The following is a 26159-nucleotide window of genomic DNA, read 5'->3' on the forward strand; positions in this document are numbered from 1 at the left end:
GAATTATTTTGGGTCTGAATTTTAAGACCTTTACTATGGAAATTTTCAAGGTCACCTGTATGGCAGAATTTTTCTATATGTGCTAGATCTTTGAACAGTTTGAATCAGTAATTATTTTTGCCAATACACTGTGAGAGGTAATCCAATTTTTATCTTTACTTTCTGTGACAGACAGTCTTTGGTGTTGGCATTTCTTGTTAATGTTTGTGGAAAGAATGCTTGTTATAAAAGTGATTTGTATTTTTGAATTAAAATATCAACTTTTTGTAAATGAAGAGCCAATAGCATTGGCAATTGCCACATTTCCAAATGAAATTTATCCTGACACTGGCTGAGATCTCTAAATTAGTGAATTGTGTCCATCAAGACATGTTAAGTGCAGTTCAAGTAGAGTACCATCGATTTTTTTCTTTATATTTATGATGGGTGATTGACATGCTGTTGTACATGTTGACATCTGCATAAAAAAAGTAAATTGTCAAACTGTTCTTCAAACACTAAAAATTTTCTATGATGAATCTATTCAACTTTTTGAATCATTGTTGATTCATCACCAACAGAACTTACACGTTCATATACATATATATACAGACAAACCCCTCCATCTTTTCCAATCCCTCTGTAACCATTTAAATTCATAGACCAGTTGCATATTTCATCCCACCAGGTCTCAGTTATACCAATTAAATCATGCAATAAACTCCAGCTTCTCTAATTTCCCTGACAAGCTCCATGCATTTGCCAGCAAACAGCAGAAGTTACTACTTTTCCTTCTGAGATTTATATTACATAATGGAGAGTTAGTGCTAAGGCTACTGTTGGGCTGTTTTTTCAAGAGGGATTTTCTTAGCTGGTAAACTGTATGCCCCCCTCTCTTCTCCCCCCTATAACCTCTTACTAACTCCACTGCCAGGTCTACACTAAGTTCCGCATTATACTCTAGCTCACCCCCTTTGTCTAGTTTAAACACTCAACTCTGGAGCACCCTCCTCTGTCCAGGCCTACACTAAGTTCCCCATAATACTCTAGCTCACCCCCTTTGTCTAGTTTAAACACTCAACTCTGGAGCACCCTCCTCTGTCCAGGTCTACACTAAGTTCCCCATAATACTCTAGCTTACCCCCTTTGTCTAGTTTAAACACTCAACTCTGGAGCACCCTCCTCTGTCCAGGTCTACACTAAGTTCCCCATAATACTCTAGCTCACCCCCTTTGTCTAGTTTAAACACTCAACTCTGGAGCACCCTCCTCTGTCCAGGTCTACACTAAGTTCCCCATAATACTCTAGCTCACCCCCTTTGTCTAGTTTAAACACTCAACTCTGGATCACCCTCCTCTGTCCAGGTCTACACTAAGTTCCCCATAATACTCTAGCTCACCCCCTTTGTCTAGTTTAAACACTCAACTCTGGAGCACCCTCCTCTGTCCAGGTCTACACTAAGTTCCCCATAATACTCTAGCTGACCTCCTTTTTCTAGTTTAATCACTCAACTCTGGAGCACCCTACTCTGTCCAGGTCTACACTAAGTTCCCCATAATACTCTAGCTCACCCCCTTTGTCTAGTTTAAACACTCAACTCTGGAGCACCCTCCTCTGTCCAGGTCTACACTAAGTTCCCCATAATACTCTAGCTCACCCCCTTTGTCTAGTTTAAACACTCAACTCTGGAGCACCCTCCTCTGCCAGGTCTACACTAAGTTCCCCATAATACTCTAGCTCACCCCCTTTGTCTAGTTTAAACACTCAACTCTGGAGCACCCTCCTCTGTCCAGGTCTACACTAAGTTCCCCATAATACTCTAGCTCACCCCCTTTGTCTAGTTTAAACACTCAACTCTGGAGCACCCTCCTCTGTCCAGGTCTACACTAAGTTCCCCATAATACTCTAGCTCACCCCCTTTGTCTAGTTTAAACACTCAACTCTGGATCACCCTCCTCTGTCCAGGTCTACACTAAGTTCCCCATAATACTCTAGCTCACCCCCTTTGTCTAGTTTAAACACTCAACTCTGGATCACCCTCCTTCTCTCCAGGTCTACACTAAGTTCCCCATAATACTCTAGCTCACCCCCTTTGTCTAGTTTAAACACTCAACTCTGGAGCACCCTCCTCTGTCCAGGTCTACACTAAGTTCCCCATAATACTCTAGCTGACCTCCTTTGTCTAGTTTAATCACTCAACTCTGGAGCACCCTCCTCTGTCCAGGTCTACACTAAGTTCCCCATAATACTCTAGCTCACCCCCTTTGTCTAGTTTAAACACTCAACTCTGGAGCACCCTCCTCTGTCCAGGTCTACACTAAGTTCCCCATAATACTCTAGCTCACCCCCTTTGTCTAGTTTAAACACTCAACTCTGGAGCACCCTCCTCTGCCAGGTCTACACTAAGTTCCCCATAATACTCTAGCTCACCCCCTTTGTCTAGTTTAAACACTCAACTCTGGAGCACCCTCCTCTGTCCAGGTCTACACTAAGTTCCCCATAATACTCTAGCTCACCCCCTTTGTCTAGTTTAAACACTCAACTCTGGAGCACCCTCCTCTGTCCAGGTCTACACTAAGTTCCCCATAATACTCTAGCTCACCCCCTTTGTCTAGTTTAAACACTCAACTCTGGAGCACCCTCCTCTGTCCAGGTCTACACTAAGTTCCCCATACTACTCTAGCTCACCACCTTTGTCTAGTTTAAACACTCAACTCTGGAGCACCCTCCACTGCCAGGTCTACACTAAGTTCCCCAAAATACTCTAGCTCACCCCCTTTGTCTAGTTTAAACACTCAACTCTGGAGCACCCTCCTCTGTCCAGGTCTACACTAAGTTCCCCATAATACTCTAGCTCACCCCCTTTGTCTAGTTTAAACACTCAACTCTGGAGCACCCTCCACTGCCAGGTCTACACTAAGTTCCCCATAATACTCTAGCTCACCCCCTTTGTCTAGTTTAAACACTCAACTCTGGAGCACCCTCCACTGCCAGGTCTACACTAAGTTTTCCATAATACTCTAGCTCACCCCCTTTGTCTAGTTTAAACACTCAACTCTGGAGCACCCTCCTCTGTCCAGGTCTACACTAAGTTCCCCTTAATACTCTAGCTCACCCCCTTTGTCTAGTTTAAACACTCAACTCTGGAGCACCCTCCACTGCCAGGTCTACAGTAAGTTCCCCATAATACTCTAGCTCACCCCCTTTGTCTAGTTTAAACACTCAACTCTGGAGCACCCTCCTCTGCCCAGACTTCCCAGATGAGGTCTTATGGGGTAAAAAAATAAAGCGTAATATGATATTAATAACCCCTCTAAATGTGTTTGTATCTAAAACAAATCTTGTGAACACAACAACCAGAGTTAAGTATTTTTTGTTTAAACCGAAGCACAAGGTATCTGGAGTGGGCTATACATTTCACTCACACTAAAAAATCATTTAGTTTAAACACTCCTCCAGCCTCGTAATCATTATTTCTAAAACAGCGGACCCCCTTCCATAGAGGTGCATCCGTCATGACTATATAGATTGTACCCCAGCCCAGTGCTCTAGGAACCCAAACCCTTCCTACAACAAGACTTTAGCTACACATTCAGCTCCCTGGGCACTTGCTGTCTTCCTAAACTTTCATGTGGCACAGGCAAAACTTGATGGAAATGATGCAACTTTTTCAATAAGTTTTCTTCAGTGATCTTACAGGTATGTCTAGGGTTAATGCAATGCTCCACAATGCCTTTTCTACAGTGATCTAACTGTCTTGTTATGTCACGCTTTTTATTACTAGAGTGTCAAAATAGAAGGAATGGTAAAGAGGGGCAGGGGCGTAATTACAGAGGAAGCAAACCCTGCAGCTGCAGAGGGGCCCAGAAGGTATAGGGTGCCCAAGAGACCCTAATTAAAAAGCAATTTAAATATATGTTGATTAAACTGGCCAACCTCTGGACATTTTGGGGTCGCTAAAATGACTTTGTTGTGGGGCCCAGTAACATCTAGTTAGGCCATTTAAGAGGGCTTTTCTAAATGCAGCATATTTTTGTAGGTTTCAAGTTTCACATTTCCAATATTTTGTTGCGACAGTCCTATTTATTGGATGTCAGGAGCATCACAGTTGCTAAACAGGTATTAAATTGATATGTTATATTAATTATGCTAGTATATCTGTTTTTTTTCTCCCTTTAGATGGCACTGTGTCTATACCATATATGGTTATTGCAATGAGACATGTCTAATCATTAAATAAGTTACTGTAGTTACTTTCTTTTCTGCCTGTTGTAGAAAGTTCAATAATAATATGGGCCCATAAATTGTTTTGAATTTTAATTATGACAAAACATGATTTTCTACCCTGTACTGTGTTCTGTTACTTTGAACATGTAGTTCTGCTTACTTCAGTACAAACATAACAAAGATACAAATCATACAAAGATAACAAAAAACTGAAACTATTAAAGGAAAACACTTTTTTTTAAGCTCATTTTGAACGCAGGTATATAATGCCTCATTACTTTAATCTGTGTTAAAGAATAAAATAAAATTAATAGGAAACTTAACGAGTACATAAGCCTTCTCTAAAACGGACTCTTCTGTAACCATAGCTCTCCAAAGCAGACCTACATAATTATCAAGAGAATTATTCAATGATAGTGATAGAAGTTATCTTGCTGTTATCTAATTTGCCATTCTTGCTTTGGATCTACTTTTCCATGTGCCATTATTGTACTTTGAAAAGTAGATCTATTGCTATTTAAGGGCATAGAGGTTAAAAAAAAAATTTTACTCTTAGTAGGTGACAATGGCAAAGGGGCCAATTTAAGAATGCACGAACTTTGAACATTCTTGTATCAGCCCCATAGAGAAATTTAAATAGAGCAGTAATGATTCTTATTTAATAGAGTTCAGAATTGTTATTATATTTTTTTATGACTTTTTTATGATTATAAAGAAATCAGCCTTGGTAGAGAATAGACATAAGCAGTTATATACTGTATACCGTCCTCTCCAACCTAAATATCCCTCAGTTTGCTTGCAAGAATAAATATGGTTGAGTCATAATCACAGAGATTGTACTGCTCTTCATCATACTTTCTGGGAAAAACCTGCAGGTCTATTATAGCATAACCGGTATTGGTTATAGCGCTTTTCATAAATTCCTCATTTAAGGATAGGCAAGAAAACCTTTTGCCTCCTAAAAAGTAAGTGGTACAGTTAAGAACCTCAGAGATTATTAAATACCCCCCCACTTTTAGCAAAGATGAAATGTTATTAAGGGCATTACAATAACTATCCAGATCTTTACAGGCAGATTCCAGACAAGCAATAGCCATTACACAGTCAGCTTTGGGCAACACCAGCGGTGCCACGGGATTGCTTTTAGTTACATCACATTTGATAGTTTTTTTCACTGTCTTTTTCAGTTTTTCTCTCTTCTCTTCCACTGTTGTACTGAAAAGTAAATTAAACCGGTAAGTGTAATGTCCTGTAAATACAAAGCTGCTTTGCAAACTACTTCTACACATCTGACATTAATCATGAGATCACACAGGTTTTATATGCAAACCAGGAGCAAACATTGACCTAACGCAGTAACCCATAGCAACCAGGCCTTTGCTTTAAAGAAGAAAGAAAGACGTTTTCTAAATACCATGCTAAAATGTTCATTAGACTCCCCCCTCCTGAAACGCCGGTTTATTTTTTGAAATGTAATTACCGAATTAGTGCACTGATGCAAAGATCGGCTTCTCTTCACAAATTGCGGGCGCCATTTTACTTGTGTTTACGTCACTTCCCTCTGCTGATGATCTGTACTGCGCATGCACCACCTAGTGATCATCGCAACCATGCAACAGCAGAACATCGCATCAGTACAGGAGACTTCAGAAGGCTGGCTACTGCGCATGCATGGGGCGCATTAGGAAAGGAATGGACTACAAGTAGAAAGTTTTTTGGGAAGCGAAGGAGCACTCTGGAGAAACCACTGGACAGTATTATGAATCATTAAGAGTAAGTATATGTTCTCCTTATTGCCATTAATTGGAGATTTACTTTTTTTTTTACCTTTAGTTGTCCTTTAATTACTTCAATGGTCTAATCTGTACTTTTCCAGTTATTGCTATAAAGCTACAACACTGAAGCAAATTTGTATGTATGCGAACTAACCGTTATTATAATAGCAACTTTTATTAAAGGGGTAGTTCACCAATTCCAACCCTCTCCTAATCATATTCAAACAGCTTTCTGGTTGCTTAACCAGTTGTTGGTTGGAGTAATTTAGACCCTGGCAACCAGATAGCTGCTAAAAATTCCAAACCAGAAAGCTGCTGATCGAAAATCTAAAGAAGCCTATTTACTAACATTTTTATATTTTTTGTTTTCACTTGTTTTTATTGCTAAAAATTGTAGATTAAACCAATTACTCAAAAAGCGTGTGATTTATTAAGCAATAAAACTTAAAATAAAATTTTTACTTATAAAAGTTATTACAAAAAATTCAAGGTTTTTGTGTTCTTTTCATTTTTGTTCCCCGTTTTAATTTGTCATGCTTTTTCAGTTTAGATCTTATAATAAATGACTCAGCATTTGTGGTTTTAACATAAATGAGTTTTTTCATGGTTTCAAAAAACTTTAAAATCATAAAAATGAGATGTTGGCCTCCAAATTATTAAAAAAAAAAAAACTGCAAATTGTCTCAGATCATCACTCTCTACATTATACAAAGGGCCAGATTTATCAAAATGTGACGTTAGAGCTCACTCACCCACCTTCTTTTTTAAAGGTGTACTGGTGGGAAGTGATACTTGTCGCTTCGTTCTCTGGCGACTTTGGAAAACCTGTGTGCCTTCTCACCGTATAGAGTAAATGATTCCTAATGTTTTGTAAGGGCTATGATTTTTTCATAATGAAATAGTGCATTACCCCTTTCCCTCCAGGTCACAGACTGCTTGTATAACACTTGTCCAGTCAAATATTCCTGGTTCATTTCTCAGTGTTTTTTCATAGTACTCCCGGTTACGGTCAGTGTAGTCAGCACCAATGATCTCTCTGAAGGATTCACATGCAGAAAGGTCCTGATAAATTGATGGTCCATGGCCAACGTCAATAAGTGTTTCCCCCTTCACTCCATCTGATCAATAAGTAGATTACAAATGTTATGCAATTTTTCCTGCATAGCTTTAGTAATGACATATAAATAGTGATGAGCAAATCTGTCCCGTTTTGATTTGGCGAACACTTTGCAAAACTGCTGAAAAATTGTAACCTTTTACAAGGAAACATTAAATTATGTGTATCAATTTAAATATAATGCCCTGATACTGTGCACTGCTCTTTGCTTCAGAAGCACTACAGGTATCGGACCCTTTATCTAGAAACCCATTATCCGGAAAGTTCCAAATTACAGAAAGGCCATAGACTCCATTTTAATCCAATAATTCACATTTTTGAAAATGTTTTCCTTTTTTCTTTGTAATAATAAAACTACCTTGTACTTAATCCCAATTAAGATATAATTAATCCTTATTGTAGTCAGGATTTAGCAACACCCCTTACTTCTTAGCGATCTACTATTGATTTGAATTGCGACTATATGGGGCCCATTTACTTACTCACGAACGGGCCGAATGCGTCCGATTGCGTTTTTTTCGTAATGATCGGTATTTTGCGATTTGTTCGGAAAATTATCGCGACTTTTTCGTTACCAATACAATTTTTGCGGAAAAACGCGAGTTTTTCGTAGCCATTCCGAAAGTTGCGATTTTTTCGTAGCGTTAAAACTTGCGCAAAAAGTTGCGATTTTTTTCGTAGTGTTAAAACTTAAGCAAAACGTTGCGCCTTTTAAGTTTTAACGCTACGAAAAAAGCGCAACTTTTCGCGCAAGTTTTAACGCTACGAAAAAAATCGCAACTTTCGGAATGGCTACGAAAAACTCGCATTTTTTCGCGCAAATTGTATTGGTAACGAAAAAGTCGCGATAATTTCCGAAAAGTCGTAAAGGCGCCGAAAAAATCGCAAAAAATACGAAAAAGTCGCAAAATGTTCGTTTTCCAATCTGAATTTTTCCAATTCGGTCGGAATTCGTATCTTAGTAAATCAGCCCCTAAGTCTCTGCTAATACAAACAGATTTCAGCCTAAAAATTACTGTTCTCTTTTTCAGAGCAAATTCAACCTGTGATAGGTGGTTGACATTTAAGCCAATGGATAGTAGGTGCTTCATTGCTGGTGGAGAAAACCTTGTTCATAAACATTTTATATATGTTACTTTGTATTACTAGTTCTTTAAAAGTGCATTATTATATTACATGGAACTCCTCTAATTATCCACTCAGCAAGCTAAAAGTATTTAAAGGATAAGTAAGCCCCTAAACAGGCTCTATACAGCCCCCAGAATAATATACCTGTCTCCTTGCACTTAAGCTGGCCATACAGGTTACAATTACAATCTTTCCTGATACCAATGGTCCTACACTTCACTAATGTTCAGGGCTGAATCGTCAGATTCAGCAGCACCAAATCAAAATCTTTTGTCCCGCGTGATGAACAAGATGACCAATATCCAAAGCTTTTGCTATATTGGTTGTCTCGTTGATCCACCATACACACACCGAATAACATACAAAACCTTGTTTCGTATGATAATATCTGTGCATGTATGGCCAGACTTAGTTTTATGTAGTTTCTGTATTACAAGCAGCTCTCTCAATTAGATGGTCGAAGAGGTGTCTACCCCGCATACCTGATTGTTTTCCATTGGAGCAGATAACATTCTTGACAATATTCTAAGTTTATCAACATAAAACTTGACCCGGAGCTGTGAGTAGCTGTTTTAGAAAAGTTTTACTACTCTGTGTTTGTGGATTCTGGTTACACTTCTGGTAAACCTATTCCTTATAGGGAAATGCAGGTATGGGACCCGTTATCCAGAATGCTCGGGTCCTGGGGTTTTCCGAATAAGGGGTCTTTCCGTAATTTGGATCTCCTACCTTAAGTCTGCTAATAAAATTATTTAAACAATTAAAGCCAACAGGATTGTTTCAGCTCCAGTAAGGATTAATTTTATCTTAGTTGGGATCAAGCTAGAGTTTTATTATTAGAGAGAAAAATGAAATAATTTTTAAAATAACGTTTCCCTAGCGGATTTAAAGAAAAAAAAATAAAGCTTGCACCTAAAACCTGCAAAGCTATTTATTCTTTTAAAAAACCCACTCGGCAGCAAGCACGTGACTTGTCTTTAGTATAAAATAACAACTTATAACAGCTGTATAGTTTTAAATAGAACTAGGTTTTCAAATACAAATTTCAAGACTGGCAGAAATGAAGTAAATATATGTGATACTTACGCATGGTAAATGTCTCATGAAGTTTTTTTAAAGCAAAATCCAAAAAACCATCCTTCGTCACAAGGCCTGATATTGGGTTATAATATGTATCTAAATAACTCCAAGGATCAAATTCCTCCTCATAAACATCTTTGCCTGTGAAGTCACTGCCCATGTTGTTTGTTTCCTCACAGCTGAAATGACCGATATTCAAGTCTCTGTCTAAAAGCTGGGAGTGGCTTCTAGAAAGTTTGTTTCCAATAAAATTAAAGGCACAAAGCCAAAGTGTTTTGGAAGACTGCACAGCACTGCTGCTCTAAGCCATGTCAAATAAGTATGCAAAGAATTGTTTTGTTTTTTTTAAAAAAGTAATTACAATATATATATATATATATATATATATATACAGGTTTGGGATCCCTTATCTAGAAACCCGTTATCCAGAAAGTTCAGAATTATGGAAAGACCATCTCCCATAGACGCCATTATAAGCAAATAATTCTAATTTTTAAAAATTATTTCCTTGTTCCTATTGCTATGTAATGCCCAAGAAAGCCCTCTATCAATTCTTTACAAGCTGGGAGCAACTCTGGCTGTTTTGGTCATTGGGGTGTCCCTTCTTGGTTTGGTTTTAAATGTTTTTAACAATGACAAACACATTTTTATTGATTGATCTGAGTGTGCATACATAAAGGTTCTCTGCTCCTATTCGTTTTTCCCTTTGGATGTGCTGGTGCAGAACTGTTCTAATGGGTGCTGTCATAGGCATTTTTTTTTTTACTTCAAGATATTAAATTTTTTCTATTTTTATCTATTAAAGTTCATAATTTGAAGTATTTATGTTTTTTAACACATTTCAGTGTCTATATTGTTGGTTGCGTTTTAAATAAATAAGGATACATGTGTTTTTTAAAAATGTAGTTTTGTCAAAGTTGAAAAAAACCTCATAAACTACTCAAATTCAAATTTTGATGGGGGTAAAAGACTTTATCTATGAGAAAGGAAAGTTCTAGATACACACCTTGCAAACTTTGGAGCCTATGGGCATGAATCGGAAATATGACCTTTCTTTATTTATATGAATTGTACCTAAAATGTACTTACCTGTACCTAAAATGTGTTTTTATTATATATGGTATCAATAATACGGATGATGGGGCTTATTTTTGATTGCTAGAGTCTCCAGACTTATTAGTTGAAACCATGCGGGTGTTCCTTTTCATTAACTGAAAATGTGCTGCTTGTATTTAGAGATATGACTAGCTGCCCTGTGTGTAACGTGGTGCACCATTTTTCCTTGGAACACATGGCCGAATAGTGTTTGAACCACCATCACAACACAAGAATGGACAAAGTTGTAGTACACTCCTTTAGAAGCAAATTAACTTAGGAACACTTTATTTACAGTCACCAGTTATGCTTCTTTAATAATAGTTGCCTCATAAATTACTCAACAAACAACTTGACCAGAATTAAGTATTCCAGGCCACTGGGCCCGGCCTGGTGCCTACCTCCCTAAACCTTCCTTCCTGGGGAATGGATGCTGTACTTTTGCAGACTTTTATCATAGGGGTAAGCCTTGTGTTTGTGACACTAAGCTCTATTTAACATAGTCCCTCTTCCACTGGGTTCCTTTATGGTCCCTTACTCTCTCCTCGTTTGAGCCTCAGCTGCTCGACTGTCCTGACTACCTGCCCTACCATTAACTTTCACTACCTACAGCAATAACCTATCACTAACTAATTTAATGGCCCCTTTCCCCCTGGTGACTGAATCAGAAATAACAGAATTTACAAAACACAATCTGTTCTACTCATTAAATGTGCTCACTTTTTTCCTGGGGATGCTTTAAGAGTTCCAGATAGATGTTTTTTAGGGCTGATCTAAAGCAAAATGATTGTACTATCCACAGTAATGGCAGGTTACTAATGATGTGCCTTAATAACAGTGTCCACAAAATGGCGCCTGCCTAATTGCTGTGATTGTGTTATGCCAAGACTGAAGGAAACAAGATTTATATTATTTATATAGTGTAAGTAATGTTTATTTAGCTTGACAAACACAAGAATTTGGATTTTTTTCCTAGGGTGACCGGTCCCCTTTAATAAAAAAAGCAAACATCTAAATCTGCATATTGTACTACAGGTATAAGACCCATTATCCAGAATGCTCGGGACCAAGGGTATTCCGGATAAGGGGTCTTTCCGTAATTTGGATCTCAATACCTTAAGTCTACTAAAAAATCAATAAAACATTAATTAAACCCAATAGGATTGTTTTGCATCCAATAAGGATTAATTATATCTTAGTTGGAATCAATTACATGGTACTGTTTTATTTCTACATAGAAAAAGGAAATCAGTTTTAAAATTCTGAATTATTTGATTAAAATTGAGTCTATGGGAGACGGGCATTCTGTAATTCGGAGCTTTCTGGATAACGGGTTTCCGGATAAGGGGTTCGATACCTGTACAAAGAAAAAGAAAAAAATATTTGTGAAACCACAAATTTCAAATCAAATCTGTATCAGGCAAAAACCTAATCAAAACAATCATACTGGGTTTATTGTTTATGTTTAAGTAAACCCTATTGGACTGTTATGGTGATACACACATACATATTTATATTTATCCATATAGCATGAAAGGAGCACTCGGGGGAATTTTTAATTAGAAAAATAGGGACCCAATCAGCTATTTTGGAATTTAGCCAAATCCCAAATTCTTCGCAAGGATTTCAGCCAAATCCCAAACCAAATCTAAACCTTTATTTGCACATGCAAAATAGGGTAAGAAAGGGCTCAAGAGAATCGTGCATGGCAAATAATCAACTTCCATTTTCATGTGATAAAAAATTATGTGATTTTAAGGATTCGCATTTGATTCAGCCAGGCACTTGGATTTGGCCGAATCTGAATCCTAATGAAAAAGGGCGAATCCTGGTGAATACTGAACTGATTCCTAGAGCATCCCAAAAAAATAATTTATTTTTTAATCAACATTTTGGTTTTTACCAATAGCACCTTTTCAAGACATACCAAACAACATCAATTTCCCTATCCTACAAATGCCCATATAATCCCCAGAACCTTCCACAATGATGTCATAGGTGTAATGTATAAGTGTTGTGCAAAGACAGTAAAATTAAAATGTCATATGGCCCTTATCAGTGGAGTATGGAAAAAAAGAACTGAAAAAGAGAGAGGAGAACAGCGCCCAAATCCATTTTTTATAAAGGAGTTCTAACCAAGCCCAAATAGCAGGCACATATTCAGAGTACATAAGGTGGCATTGCAGTCTCTACAATCAGTATAACTGAAAGTTGGCAGAGGAACTGCTTCCCTTCCACACTTAGATGCCATAGTAACTGTGTCTAAATCCAGATGTTGCCTCCTTGCAGGAACAGCATATTCATGAACATTAGCACCAGTCCACAAAGTATCACAGAGGAGAATAAAAAGGGGGAAAATAATGGCTCTGGTAAGAAGGAAAATATTGGATCTGGTATGCACCATGCACAGTCCATTAACCCGCAAAAAATAACTAGGAGTGCTGATAACACTGTTGTGCACAAGGCAAGAATTCAGCAGTTCCTATTACAAATTAGCAAAAGACAAATGCAGCACTGCTAGTCATTGATACCCCAGCACAGTAACTTAACCAGCCCCAATGTAATACCCCATGGGGAAAGGGGACTTACATGGCACTGATGGTCTGTATTGGCCCAGCACAAAAAGCTTAGGAATGTAGTCAAAAATATCTGCACTGGTCCAATGGTCACTATATATGGGTGGGTATTGGGGGGCTAGCATTATAGATATAGACAAAGAAGTAGAGGTAATATGTGACTACACAGGTATTTATGGGGTGTCATTTGTCGGGTTTACATTTTGTTGACAAAAAGTACATTTTGTAAGCAAAATGAATCTGATAATAGGATTTTCTGCATCATTTGGCCAGAATAAATGAGAATATAGATTTTGTGCCACAAAATATATGTAGTCATGCTTAAATATGTATTGTGGAACAAAACTGATAATAGTTCTATTTTGACCAAAGCACAAATTACTTTTTTGTAGCACAAACACATTTTGCTCACTTTCCGTTGTTTTACAAAAGAACATGCTGCTTTTGGTATCACCAAATACATTATGTACAACCATCTTTATTTTATTAATTTAAAAAATATATTTGTATCTTTTCACATTACCTCTTTTGTTTGACAAAATGGTTAACATCAGTGTTTGTTTTTCAGATATCTATAGTATATTGCCTAATTAATTTTGTCAGCTAATACTCATTCTTTGTAGTAGGATCACTTTATCAGTTTTGTGCGATCAGATATATTTTGTCAATGTAGCATTTTTTAAATCATTTTGTAAGTATTTCATGAACCAATTGCAGCATGCACATTGCAGCATGCAATGACAGCTAAATTCCTGTAGTTATAATTGCACCATATTTGGTGGATCTTAAAAAAGCTTTACAAAATCTGTAAGGTCACCCCTGCACCAAGTATATAAATAATAGTAAACATTTATTACAGGTCTCCTTATGCCCAGCAATACCAGGTATATTCTACTTCTAGAAATAGCTCTATTGTTTAAGCTAAACATTTTCTAAACCAATGGGCAAACCACTAGCAGAGAAAACACTGAACCTGCCCTGGGATAAACAAATTTCAGCTCTTATTACTGCACATGTTCAAGTTGAATGACATATTCTTATCCACATTGAATTCGCCTTGCCCTTCTTGGGAAAGGTTGTAGGTGGGATTCTGGGAGCTATAATTTAAAGGGATAGTTTATCTGTAAATTAATTGTCAATATAATGATATTCTGAGAATTTGCAATTGGTCTTCTTTTTTTCTGGTTTTTGAATCATTAAGCATTTTCTGCAGTGGCTCTTCAGTTTGGAAATTCGGCAGCTATCAAATTGCCTGTAACCAGGCAGTGAAACGAGAGACTGGGATTTCAGTAGAAAAGGGCCCTATACAGAAATATAGTGAAAGTAATAGAAAGTTACAGCTACAATAACATTGGAGCTTCATAGTGCAATAGTTCTTTGGCTGACAGGTTCGGTGACCACATTTGAAAGGTGGAAAGAGGCAGGAGAGCAAGGCAAGTAATTAAAAATCTATAAAGAAAATACTGATGAAGACCATTTTAAAACTTGCTAATAACAGGCCATCAGCATTCTTTCTTTCATGCAATCCCATCCACTACTTACAAAGGCACATGGGGTTGGTAGTTCAGAGTCAAAAGTTAAAACCAGGTTAGTAATAATGAAACAAAGTCATTGAATGAGGTGGTGCAAAGGCCACAGCTTGTTTATTTTATAGCATATTAAATCAATTACAAAAACACCTTAGAAAATTTCTTATGAGATTGATCAGCCTCTGTTAGACTCAGCAGGCTGACCACAACATATCAAACCAAAATCTGCCATAACCAGGCCAGACTTACCATGTTTGCCATTTAGCATTACTTCTCCTCCACGCCAAGTCCCCTAAAAGCCTATACAAATTTTAGTGGGGCTTGGCCACCTCCCACCTCTGTAAAGCTCGTTCCACTGCTGATTGTAGGCCAATGTTAAATATATCTAGGCCAATGTTTGATAAATGTATCCCATTCCGGCTGTACAAGCCTGCACCACCTCCTTCAAGGTCCACGTGTCTGTAAGTTAACATATTCAATGACCTTGTAAATTTCTCAACTGAAAAATTTATTTTCTTTTTACATTTTTTCCAAGTGTTTGTACCCGTTGGCCGTCCATATCCATCTGGATACAATCTCTGACCAGATGAATATGACATCTGGCCATGGTTCATGTAAATAGATCCTTTCTGATCATTCTAATAATATTAATTGAACTAGCTTTCCCTATATCATTACCTCCGACATGCAATAACTACGTGTGGCATACCCCACTTCCCATGCATTTGCGCAATAACTGGGATCACCCTATCCCAAACCAAACCCCGAACTCCCAACCAAATAATTTTAACGGTATCCTTATCCAATTCTAAGTTGATTCCATATGGCCTCCCTTTGGCTCTCTTCTCAGCCCAATTGATGTAAGAATCTCCTAGAATCCAAACGATCATCGGTTGTACATCTGCACAAAGAGAAATGAATTAGTTGCAGAATAAACAAATGCAGGTCTCACATAGGAGCGGAATCTATGTGACTGTCAGCGACCAATTTTCATTATATGTTCATCACTAAAGCCTAGCAATGAAGCTTGAGTCGCAGCGCCAATCCTGAATGAATGTGAGCTAAAATGCGAATTCTGAATACCCAGAAAGTTGCAACATTTCTGAAAAACTCTGTTGAATTGAAACTTGGTAAACCGGGGTGCAATCTTGATGAATAAAGAAAAAGGATTCTATCTTTGGTAAAATTTCTGAAAATTATGAACAGGGCATAAAGAAGTGTTTTGGATTGGACCCAACCATATGACCTATACCTAACCCTAACTGGTCGGTCTTGGATTTTTTCAGAATAATCTTCAGCCTATGTTTATAAAGTGAAATGCCCCAAAGTATGCAAGGTAAAAAAGGCAGCGAAAAAGTGTTACTTCAAAAACATTAAAGCATACTGACTGCAATGCAACTAATATATTGGACAATAAGTCAAGAGTTATGGGCTTTCTTAAATCAAAGATTTGTGTTTGTTTGGCCATACCTTTTAGCATCTGTTTAATTAAATGATGCTTGGTAATATCCGACAAGCCCTTTAATTTAAGGAAAAAAGCAATGCCCATAATCCTTTTCTTAATATTGGCCACTGACTGTTTTGCTTTGTAAGCTTCGAAAATAAATTGCGCCAACATTGCTACCGTATCACTACCCCCTTGATGAGCTTGAAACATTTCCCATTCATGCCAGGCAGAACAATACGCGACCCATGTCTTTCTTGCTACAGAGTTGCCAACCAAGTCCATCACTCCATCCAGATGATTTCCCAAATGTGATGAGGGCAGGGGGTATTCCTTTGGTCTGCATGTGCTTGCAGCTCCCTGAACAACTCTATCTGAAAATGGGAAAGAGCGTCCGCAGTGGTGTTAGTATAACCTGGCAAATGTTTGGCCTTAAACCAAATGTTCAAATGTAGAGTTTTAAGTATGAAATGTCTTAATAATTTCCATCCTGGAGGGGAACTAGTGGTCAGATTATTAAGTACTTGAACAACACCTTGATTGTCACAATTTAAGATAATCCTCCTATTAGCTAAAATATCCCCCCATAACTCTAATGCGACCACTATAGGAAATAATTCCAAAAATACTATATTTTTAAGCAACTCAGTTCCCTGCCACTGTTCAGGCCACTTCTCTGCACTCCAATAACCTTGGAGAAAAGCACCATAACCACAGGAAGCCGTGGCATCTGTAAACAATTGAAAAGCTTCATTGTCTTGAAATTCAGACTGCCAACTGGACCTGCCATTATAAGTGCTGAAGAAAATATCCCAAATGTCTAAGTCTTCCTAAGGTTTTGGGATTCGAATGTGCCAATTTGGTTTATCAACCCCGGCTGTTAAAGCTGCGAGCCTCCTATTAAAGACCCTTCCTGCTGGTATTATTTTTGTTGCAAAATTTAAATGACCGACTAACGATTGAAGTTGCTTAAGTGTGATTTTTTGAGAACACAACCCAATTTTTTAAGTTTAAGGAGTTTGTCATCTGGTAATCTAAACTCCATTCTCTGAGAGTCAATCTCTAAACCCAAAAATTGGATAATGTTAGAAGGGGAAACTGTATTTTCCTGGGCCAATGGAATCCCAAATTTGCTAATCACCCAAATAAAATGTTCAAAGTTAGACGCACATACATTGGAGTTGGCTGAACCAACAAATAAAAAATCATCTAAATAATGAAGAATCAGCCTTGAACCAGATTCTACCATCACAACCCACTCCAAAAAGGTAGAAAAAAGTTCAAAGTAAAAACAGGAAAGGGAACAACCCATTGGGAGGCATTTGTCAAAATAATATTGCCCTCCAAAATGAAAACCAAATAACTTAAAGCAATTTGGATGAATGGGAAGTAAGCGAAATGCTGATTGGATATCACTCTTTGCCATCATAGCCCCTCTCCCACATTGATTCAGCAAAGACAATGCACGGTCAAACAATGCCTATTTAACTGAGCATAATTCAGGGTCAATACCATTGTTTATAGAATCACCTTTGGGGTAAGAAAGGTGATGGATCAGTCTAAACTGACCCAATTCCTTTTTAGGGACTAAACCTAGTGGTGACACACGAAAACCTTCCAATGGAATATTATCAAATGGGCCCTCTACCCGGCCTAGGTTTTCGCCTTTTGCCATTTGATCTTTTCCAGGTCCTTTTGCTGAGGCATTAGTGACAAATTTTTTAAGGCAACGAAAGGCAGGATAGTTGCCCCCGCAGCCCGAGCACTCATGTTTATAACGGCAATTTCCTTGCCACTTACAAACCGAGTCATTAAATGCCCAGCATGTGTTGGGTTTTGCCCCTGGTTGTTTTTGGGTACTAACTGCTGTAGGGTTCTGTACTCTGTAGGACATCATACCCAACCACAGATCTGTCCTTAGTTCCCCATTCTAATTCATTGTGTACTGACATTTTTTGCCTGAATTTCTCCTCATATATAAACCAGCCTAAGCCACCAAAGCTCTTGTAAGCAACATAGGGGACAATTGTGGTTGCTTGGACGATAATAAATTAGCATAAATACAAAAGGCCTGCAGCCAGTTTGAAAATGTTCTGGCTATAGGTCTCCTTCTGTCCTCTTCTGAGTCACCCTTGCGTTTAATGAATTCTTTCGCTGAGGGCAGCAAAGATAATAAATCTATATATTCTCCTTTATAAATGTTTTCCTTAACAGACATTGGTAAATGAAGGCCAAGAGATGTACCCTTACATGTAATTGTATCTCTATGGCAAGCTTCTGGGATACCTGTATTCTTGGGAGGGGTTACTATGGCAGGTGATGGGTGCAACATAGCCTTCACCACACTGTGTATATAACCCCCAAGGTCATTAGCTATATCTGATGACAAAGTAGGAGAAACAAAGGTATTACCCTCTATCCTGTGTTCTGAGCCTGCAGCTGCTGAAGTGCTGGGACCTGCCACTTCCACAGAATCTGTGTTGGAAGCAATTACTGAGCCAGGAGGAGATATTGCTGGCCACTGGTAAGAATTCCCAGACCTAGTGACACTTGTAGTCCCTCTCCTGCTTCTTGCTTTTTTAACCGCTGCTGTCGCTTTAATTGCACTAGCCGAGCGCTTAGCAACCGGTGCTCTTTTTTTTCCTCTTCCCCGTGCAGGCACAAGTACAGCCGCCTCCTCCCAAGCCGTGTCAGAAGCTGGGGCCACGAATTGTGATAACAGAAGCAGCTCCTCTTGACCCACCTCCTTTTGCATCCATTCCAACACCTCCTCCATAGAGAGTCTCCTCCCCGCCGCCATCTTTGAACACTTGCCGGAGTTCCTCAAGCGCAGCCTGCACTTGCTCCTCATGCTCGCCGACGGAAAGGGGTAAGCCCGCGCAGGAGCGCGGCTTTTAACCCCTCGGGTGTCTCACCTGCCGCTGCGCCACCAATGCCCGCTCTCCCCAGCACTGCGGACTCCACCAGCCAATCGCGCCCCCCCCCCTTTGCCGTCCAGACCATTAACCCCTTCGCACCAACCCCCTGTGCCCTTCTTTCTTAACTTTACATTACTCTTTCTAAAGCCTAAATTAACTTTTAGTATGATTTAGACATTGTTATTCAAAGAAAATTTGCAATTGGTCTTTATTTTATTGTATTTCAGAATCTCAGTTACTTAGCTTTTTGTTTTAGCAACTCTCCACTTTGGTATTTCAGCAGCTAAATGGTTTCTATGATACTATTTACCCTAACAACTACGTAGTGGTTTAAATAAATAAATGAATTTAGAATATAAGAGAGCCTTAATAAGAAGCTTAACAAAAGCAAGTAACCATAACAATACAGTTGTAGCCTCTCAGAGAAATAGTTTCTGGATTTCAGGAGTCAGGGACCCCCTGTTTAAAAACTGCAAAGAGTTGGAAGAAGCAAATAATTCAAAAAAACTATAAGAAATAAATAATGAAGACCAAATGAAAACTTGCTTAGAAATACTAAAAGTAAAAACCCCATTTGAAAGCTGCAGTGACTGCAATTGTAAATGTGCTAGTAATAGGATCTTCTAAAACATACTAAAACTTAAAGAAAAACTATACCTCATATAAAAGCTCTTATATAACCATCCTAGGTAACCCTAAATAGAAAATTGACTATATATAGTATATCTATATCTATATATATATATATACAGTTGTGTTCAAAATTATTCAACCCCCACTGAAATTGAGTGTTTTGGCCAGTTTGACATTAATTTTGATCATTTCAGTCATCTTGTTTACAATTAAATCAAAGAGGCACTTGTAAGTCAGACAAATATAACATAACATTTATAATGAAATAACCACAAATGTCTTTTCTGTGCTCACATCATTATCAGTTTTATTCAACCCACAAGTGACAATCATTCTTAGTACTTAGTACAACATCCGTTTCCAGTTATAACAGCTTTTAAACGTGAAGCATAACTTGACACAAGTGTCTTGCAGCGATCTACGGGTATCTTAGCCCATTCTTCATGGGCAAAAGCCTCCAATTCAGTCACATTCTTCGGCTTGCGCGCTGCAACTGCTTTCTTTAAGTCCCACCAGAGGTTCTCAATCGGATTTAAATCTGGTGACTGCGATGGCCACTCCAAAATGTTCCAGCCTTTAATCTGCAACCATGCTCTAGTGGACTTGGAGGTATGCTTGGGATCATTGTCCTGTTGAAAGGTCCAACGTCTCCCAAGCCTCAGGTTTGTGACGGACTGCATCACATTTTCTTCCAATATCTCCTGGTACTGAAGAGAATTCATGGTACCTTGCACACGCTGAAGCTTCCCTGTACCTGCAGAAGCAAAACAGCCCCAAAGCATGATTGACCCCCCGCCCTGCTTCACAGTAGGCAAGGTGTTCTTTTCTTCATAGGCCTTGTTCTTCCTCCTCCAAACATAGCATTGATCCATGGGCCCAAACAGGTCTAATTTTGTTTCATCAGTCCACAGAACACTATCCCAAAACTTTTGGGGTTTGTCCACATGACTTTTGGCATACTGCAGTCGACTCTTCTTATTCTTTGGAGACAGCAAGGGGGTGCACCTGGGAGTTCTGGCATGGAGGCCTTCATTACGCAGTGTGAGCCTTATTGTCTGAGCTGAAACTTCAGTACCTTCATCTGACAAATCTTTTTTCAGTTCCTCAGCAGTCACACGGGGACTTTTCTCCACTTTGCGCTTCAGGTAGTGCACAGCAGTCGAAGTCAGCATCTTCTTTCTGCCACAACCAGGTAGCATTTCAACAGTGCCCTTTGCCTTGAATTTGTGAATGATGCTTCCTATGGTGTCTCTTGGTATGTTTAACATCTTTGCAATCTTCTTATAGCCATTGCCCTTCCTGTGAAGAGAAATCACCTCTTCTCTTGTCTTCCTGGACCATTCTCTTGACTTCACCATGTTTGTAAACACACCAGTAAATGTCTAGAAGGAGCTGAGTATCACAGTCATTTTAAATCTGCCTAATTGGTGCTTATTATGCTTAATTGCTGCTCGTTGACATCCACAGGTGTTTTCAATACCTGATCGAAAACACTTGAATGAACCTCTGTTCTTAAGAGTGGTAGTCTTTAAAGAATAAGTTAACCTTTTTTTTTCTATTAATAAAATAACTCTAAACAGCTTCCCAGATTGTCTGCCTTTGTCCCTCTCTTCTTTCTTACCTGGTTGCTGAGTTACATTCTGCTCTATTCCACTCCTTCCTTCTTCAGAGTGAAGCTCCGCCCCCACTTCCTGTTCAGGTCTCTCACAACACCGACAACTTGTCAGAGTGGAGAGCCCTTCTGCTCCTGCCTGGAGGCAGCAGGAGCCAGCCTGTGTATGAGCAGGCTTTTTTTTTCCAGGAGGGTTGGGGCTTCTGCTCCTTCTGAAGACTTTCAAACATGGCACATGTGACTGCAAAGCACCAGGGGGAAGTGCTGGACATGGTGGATTAAGGTAGTCTTATTTTAAAATATAAGGTAGTGTAAAGAATAGTAGTCTAAGGCTAAATAGATTATTTGTTTTTTTAACATTTACATCTCCTTTAAGGGGTTGAATAATTGTGTCAATGAAGAAATCACAAAAAAAGCATTTAAATACTGTATTACAAAAACAATTGATGTCATTTTAGTTGCCTTAGGTTCTTTAAAAAGTCCTTGTAAGATTTCATTCTGAACACAATAACAAATGTACACTAAAACCGTTTACAGCATTGGGGGTTGAATAATTTTGAAAACAACTGTATATATATAATCCAGTTTGGTATGATATATTTTAGGCTTAAAAAGATATAAACTATCTGTTGGCTAACTATTTATTCTGGGGGTATATATAAAGGTGATTGACAGTTATAAATAGTGTTTTGCGAATCTGACATGTTTTGCTGAAAATTTGCCAATATTTGTTTTTTTCTTGCACCAATTTTCAAACTATGCAACATTTTTTAACTGTACATTATAGTCTATGGGCATTATTTTGCTTTCAGGATATTTTACTCATCTCTATTTGTAAATACAGTTGTAGCATTTGCACTAGATATATCTTAACACAGACTCTTGCATATAGCTTTAAAGATAATGCATTGACAATTAAGGAATTAAACACTTCTTCTATAACTATGTTTTTTTTAGGGAGATCTAGTTAATAATATAAAGAAATTGTTTGAGTTAAGGCTGACCATATTGGAAATTGCAAGACAATTGGACATCAGTCGAAATATGGTCTATAGACTGATGGATGCAAATGGGATTTCATGGCAGAAATTCACCAGCATTAGTGATGTTAGCTTAAAAGAGGAGATAATTGATATTAAAAAGTGTCATATACATGCAGGTGAAGTTTTTATAAATGGTCACTTGGAATATATGTTCATTGACATTGGCTGAGATCAATACTTCATGAAGTTGACCCCGAAGTCATTGCAGTGAGAAAAAGACCAGCCATCTCAAGGAGAGTGTATTATTCACCCTGCCCCAATTACATCTGGCACTTGGATGGATTGCATAAACTGATCAGGTGGAAGCTTGTGATCCATGGAGAGATGGATGGCTTTAGTAGGCTTATTGTATTTCTTGCATGTTCCACCAATAACAAATCAGATACAGTTTGTTCTTTGTTTCAAAACTCAGTAGAGGTGCGTGGATGGCCCATACATGTTAGAACCGATCTTGGAGGTTAAAATCAGAAAGTGTGGCAAGTTATGATAGATCATCATAGAACAGTAACATCTGTAATAAGGGGAAGCTCTGTCCACAATGAAAGGATTGAGCGTTTGTGGAGAGACATAAACAGATTAATTAGTTCCGCGTTCCGATCAATTTTTTACCACTTGGAAAATATCTGCTTGCTTGATCCCCTAAATGATACAGATTTATTCTGCTTGCATTGGGTTTTTAAAGTTTATCAAGAATATGTTGGCTGAGCACATAAAAGCTCATAACAATCAAAGTGTTCAACAGAGTCAAACTATACTCCATTACAGCTGCATGAACTAAACTTCCATCTAAGAGACCTGCACTTACACGACACTTCAGAGGAAGAAAACAATATGGAAGAAGTACACCTGACTCAGGTTGAGGTACCAGATGTCAGAATGAATGCACCCCCTGAGCTTTTAGAGCAGTTAACTGCCGAGGTACCACAGGATTCGGTAAACCTCAACAACTGTGAACAACTTTATGAAAAAGCTGTGAATATTGTGGGCCAATTTATTGCTGAAAAGCAAATGAACAACGAACAGACATAGGCTTGATGTTTTGAATAATTAATTTTCTGCCATGGACAGTTGCCCATGCAAACCAGCAGGACTATGTCTTCGAGCAAATATATATTTTGTTGAATTATTATCTTGCATGTAATGGTTCACCTACAAGTGATAAATATATATAGTTTAAAGTATATAAAGCATTCATGAAATATTGATTTTATCTGAATTTGCTATTTTCTAAAAAAAAAAATAAAAATACATAACTCTCTTCAAAATAATACATTACTGCATGCAATATCTAAGCACGCTAGGGCTCATTTATCAACATTGGGCAGTAACCCATAGCAACCAATCAGTGTTTAGCTTTGATTGGTTGCCATGGGTAACTGCCCATGGGCAATTTGTCCAGTGTTGATGAATGAGCCCCATAAGCATGCAAAGCACATTTCAATGGGCGCATCAAAATGTTAGGCACACCCCAGTGAAATAAATTGCTTATGTGCTTCTGTTAGGAGAAACCAGCACCTACTGTGGAAAAGAACTGCCCCAGCATCTTATTTATATTTTTCCAGGCAGCCCTAAAGCAGATTCTTGTTGGATGTGCAGTAGAGTAAACCCAATGAATTGCACTTCAAATGTCCTTTAAATAACCTGACAGCACAATAAAGTCTGGCCTGCTTTAAGGTACCAGTGGACCCTTGGCAGAGATTGCATTGTATGCCCCCACAGTCAAGATTCTAGATTGAAAAACTTTAATGGGGTGCAGATTGATAAGTCCCTATATAAAGGGGAATGTTTGGGGGATACACCTAATATGGTACAGCATATTTATGGGCTAATGTATTAAAAGCTGCAGTCATTTATTTAAATTAAGCTTTAAACATGCCCCTTGCTTAAAGGCACCCCCCATTAATTGGCACTAGTGATAAGAGAATCTGTCCCATTTCGGTCACTGCAAAATAGGTGAAATGGCTAAAATGCGCGCATTCAAAAAAAATTGTTGTGCATGTCATTTATTTGACACGTGGGACAATTTTTTGGCAAACAGGTCAAAATGTTTTTTGATGCGCCGATATTTTTTTGTAGCGTTGCAAATTTTTATGCAGTGAATTTTGATGCCCGTTCCACTAAAAAATCCACGAAATTCTGAAATTCTCCCCAAATCCACGTCTGCTGAATAATTTTGACCATCACTCATTGGCACTTCCCAATCACTAGGGGATGTTAAAATGGTGGGGAACCCCCAGGGTTTGTAATCTCTTACCTGATACCCTGGCCCTGTGCTTGTTAAAACTGCACCAGTCCTGGGGACCTGTTAGTGACTGATTCTCTTCTTCTGTCTTTGTGCCACTTGCTATGGCTTTTTCAATCTACTGAGCATGCACTGGCCATGGGATTGTGAAGAAAGAAGGAGACCCCGGGCCAGTGCAGTTTTTTTTGCTATCAGGAGCACTGCCCCTTCAGTTAAGTCATTAAATAACTGGTGAGTGATCAGTTACTGATGGTAATGATTTATAATCTTTATAAAGCAATGCAAATGATGATTCCCTTAAGAATCGCTACATAAAACTCAATCTTTGCAGTAATGAGTTAGTTGTATAGACTAACTACATCATTGCTCAGTATAATTATCTTTTATTTCAATTGCTTTATAGAGATTATACATAACTACCAGCAATAATTTGAGGATCTTACAATTTAAGGTCCCTATCAATTTTTAGTTGGTTATGGTCAGGTGTTGACTGTAGTGCTCCATTTATAGATTTGTTGATTCTCCTACAGCAGTCCTGTCCAACTGGCGGCCTGCGACCGCCCTCTGTCTGGACCCCCACCTGTCTGGCTGCTTTGATGACTTACCTTTATGTAAGCTTTAAATGGTATCCGTACTGAGATTAACTGGCCTCCTGCATGGTTCTCACCTCAGATTCAGGCTGTAAACCCTCTGTACTGTTTAAAAATGTAATCCCCTGTGTTGTTCACACCTTTTAATACCTACATTGTTCACCCCCTTGCAGTATTCACATACCATACTCTGCTTGCCCTATGCTGCCTGTCGGAGGTGAACCTGGCAGGGGTTTGTTATGGGAGTTTGTTAGCAGTTTGAAATAGCCATTAAATGGTCCCTAAGCTTTGTAATTATATGCTTGGGGTTGCTGTGCTATGCACAAGGGGAGGAGGAGCCATATGGTTTTTAGGGTATGTCTTAATATGACATAATATAATTCTTTCACATATGAATGATGGTTGATATCCCTGCAGTAAGGACCAAGCATTTGGGTTTTTGCTGCACTACCACCGTTGTGATTAAATGGGTATGGTTTGAAGTGGATGTGGTTTAAAAAGGGGAGTGGTCAAAACTGGTTTCCATTAGCGGCCCTCCACCATTTGAAGTCATTAGTAAGAGCTGTATGTCTTTTTAACATTGTTTAAGGCAGAGTGAAGATAAGACAACAGTGTGCAGTAAACAGTATTCCTATATTTTGGCAGCCTGCCAGAAGTAAGGGAAAAAAGGCTGATCTGGTTAGTTATCTTCATTTATTATCTTTATAATGCTACAGAATTAAAAAAAACAATTCTTTTTACATAAACTATTTTTCATCTATTAAGGATTCATTATAGTTCCCTTTTAAATAAACAGAAAACATACAACCAAAGATAATTTTTCATATTTCTATTTAACAGTTTTCATGAATGGTATGCAATTGCTTGAAAGCTATGTGTGTACTTTAAATTTTAATTACACAGTGCTAAATACTGCCCCATTCCTAAGAGCAGTTAATGAGAAATATGAAAAATTATTAACTGGTTGTTTTGGTATTGACAAACAACTGAAGCTCATTGTTGCATGTGTGTGCAATTGGATAGACATGCTCCTCATCATGATTGAATGATATTCGTGGCCTAGGAGAAAATCCTAGACCAGGTATATTACCACTTCCCGTGGCAAATGGAAGGATTTGGCTGGGTTTCAGTTTTTTAATAAATTCAACCTCTTCGTTTGAAAGTTGTTTCC

At 38.4% G+C, this 26159-nt stretch overlaps 1 protein-coding gene across 1 annotated transcript; it reads right to left on the reverse strand.

The window, feature by feature from the left end:
• Window positions 1-4281: 4281 nt before the first annotated feature.
• LOC594886 (nicotinamide N-methyltransferase) lies at window positions 4282-9634 on the reverse strand. Its single transcript, XM_002942905.3, has 3 exons — window positions 9313-9634; window positions 6892-7099; window positions 4282-5421 (listed from the first exon to the last, which is right to left on the reverse strand). The coding sequence occupies exons 1-3, from the start codon at window positions 9464-9466 to the stop codon at window positions 4983-4985; spliced, it is 801 nt and encodes a 266-aa protein (XP_002942951.2). The 5' UTR covers window positions 9467-9634; the 3' UTR covers window positions 4282-4982.
• Between the last annotated feature and the right edge of the window lie 16525 nt (window positions 9635-26159).

This window comes from Xenopus tropicalis, chromosome 7, assembly GCF_000004195.4.
Source record: "Xenopus tropicalis strain Nigerian chromosome 7, UCB_Xtro_10.0, whole genome shotgun sequence".
Lineage (NCBI taxonomy): Eukaryota > Metazoa > Chordata > Amphibia > Anura > Pipidae > Xenopus > Xenopus tropicalis.

Coding starts and splice junctions, on each gene's coding strand:
- LOC594886 (XM_002942905.3), bottom strand. CDS start 9,466: ATGGGCAGTGACTTCACAGGCAAAGATGTTTATGAGGAGGAATTTGAT. Junction 7,100..9,312: donor TCATGAGACATTTACCATGC/GTAAGTATCACA, acceptor CTTATTGATCAG/ATGGAGTGAAGGGGGAAACA. Junction 5,422..6,891: donor TGTGACCTGGAGGGAAAGGG/GTAATGCACTAT, acceptor TTTACTTTTCAG/TACAACAGTGGAAGAGAAGA.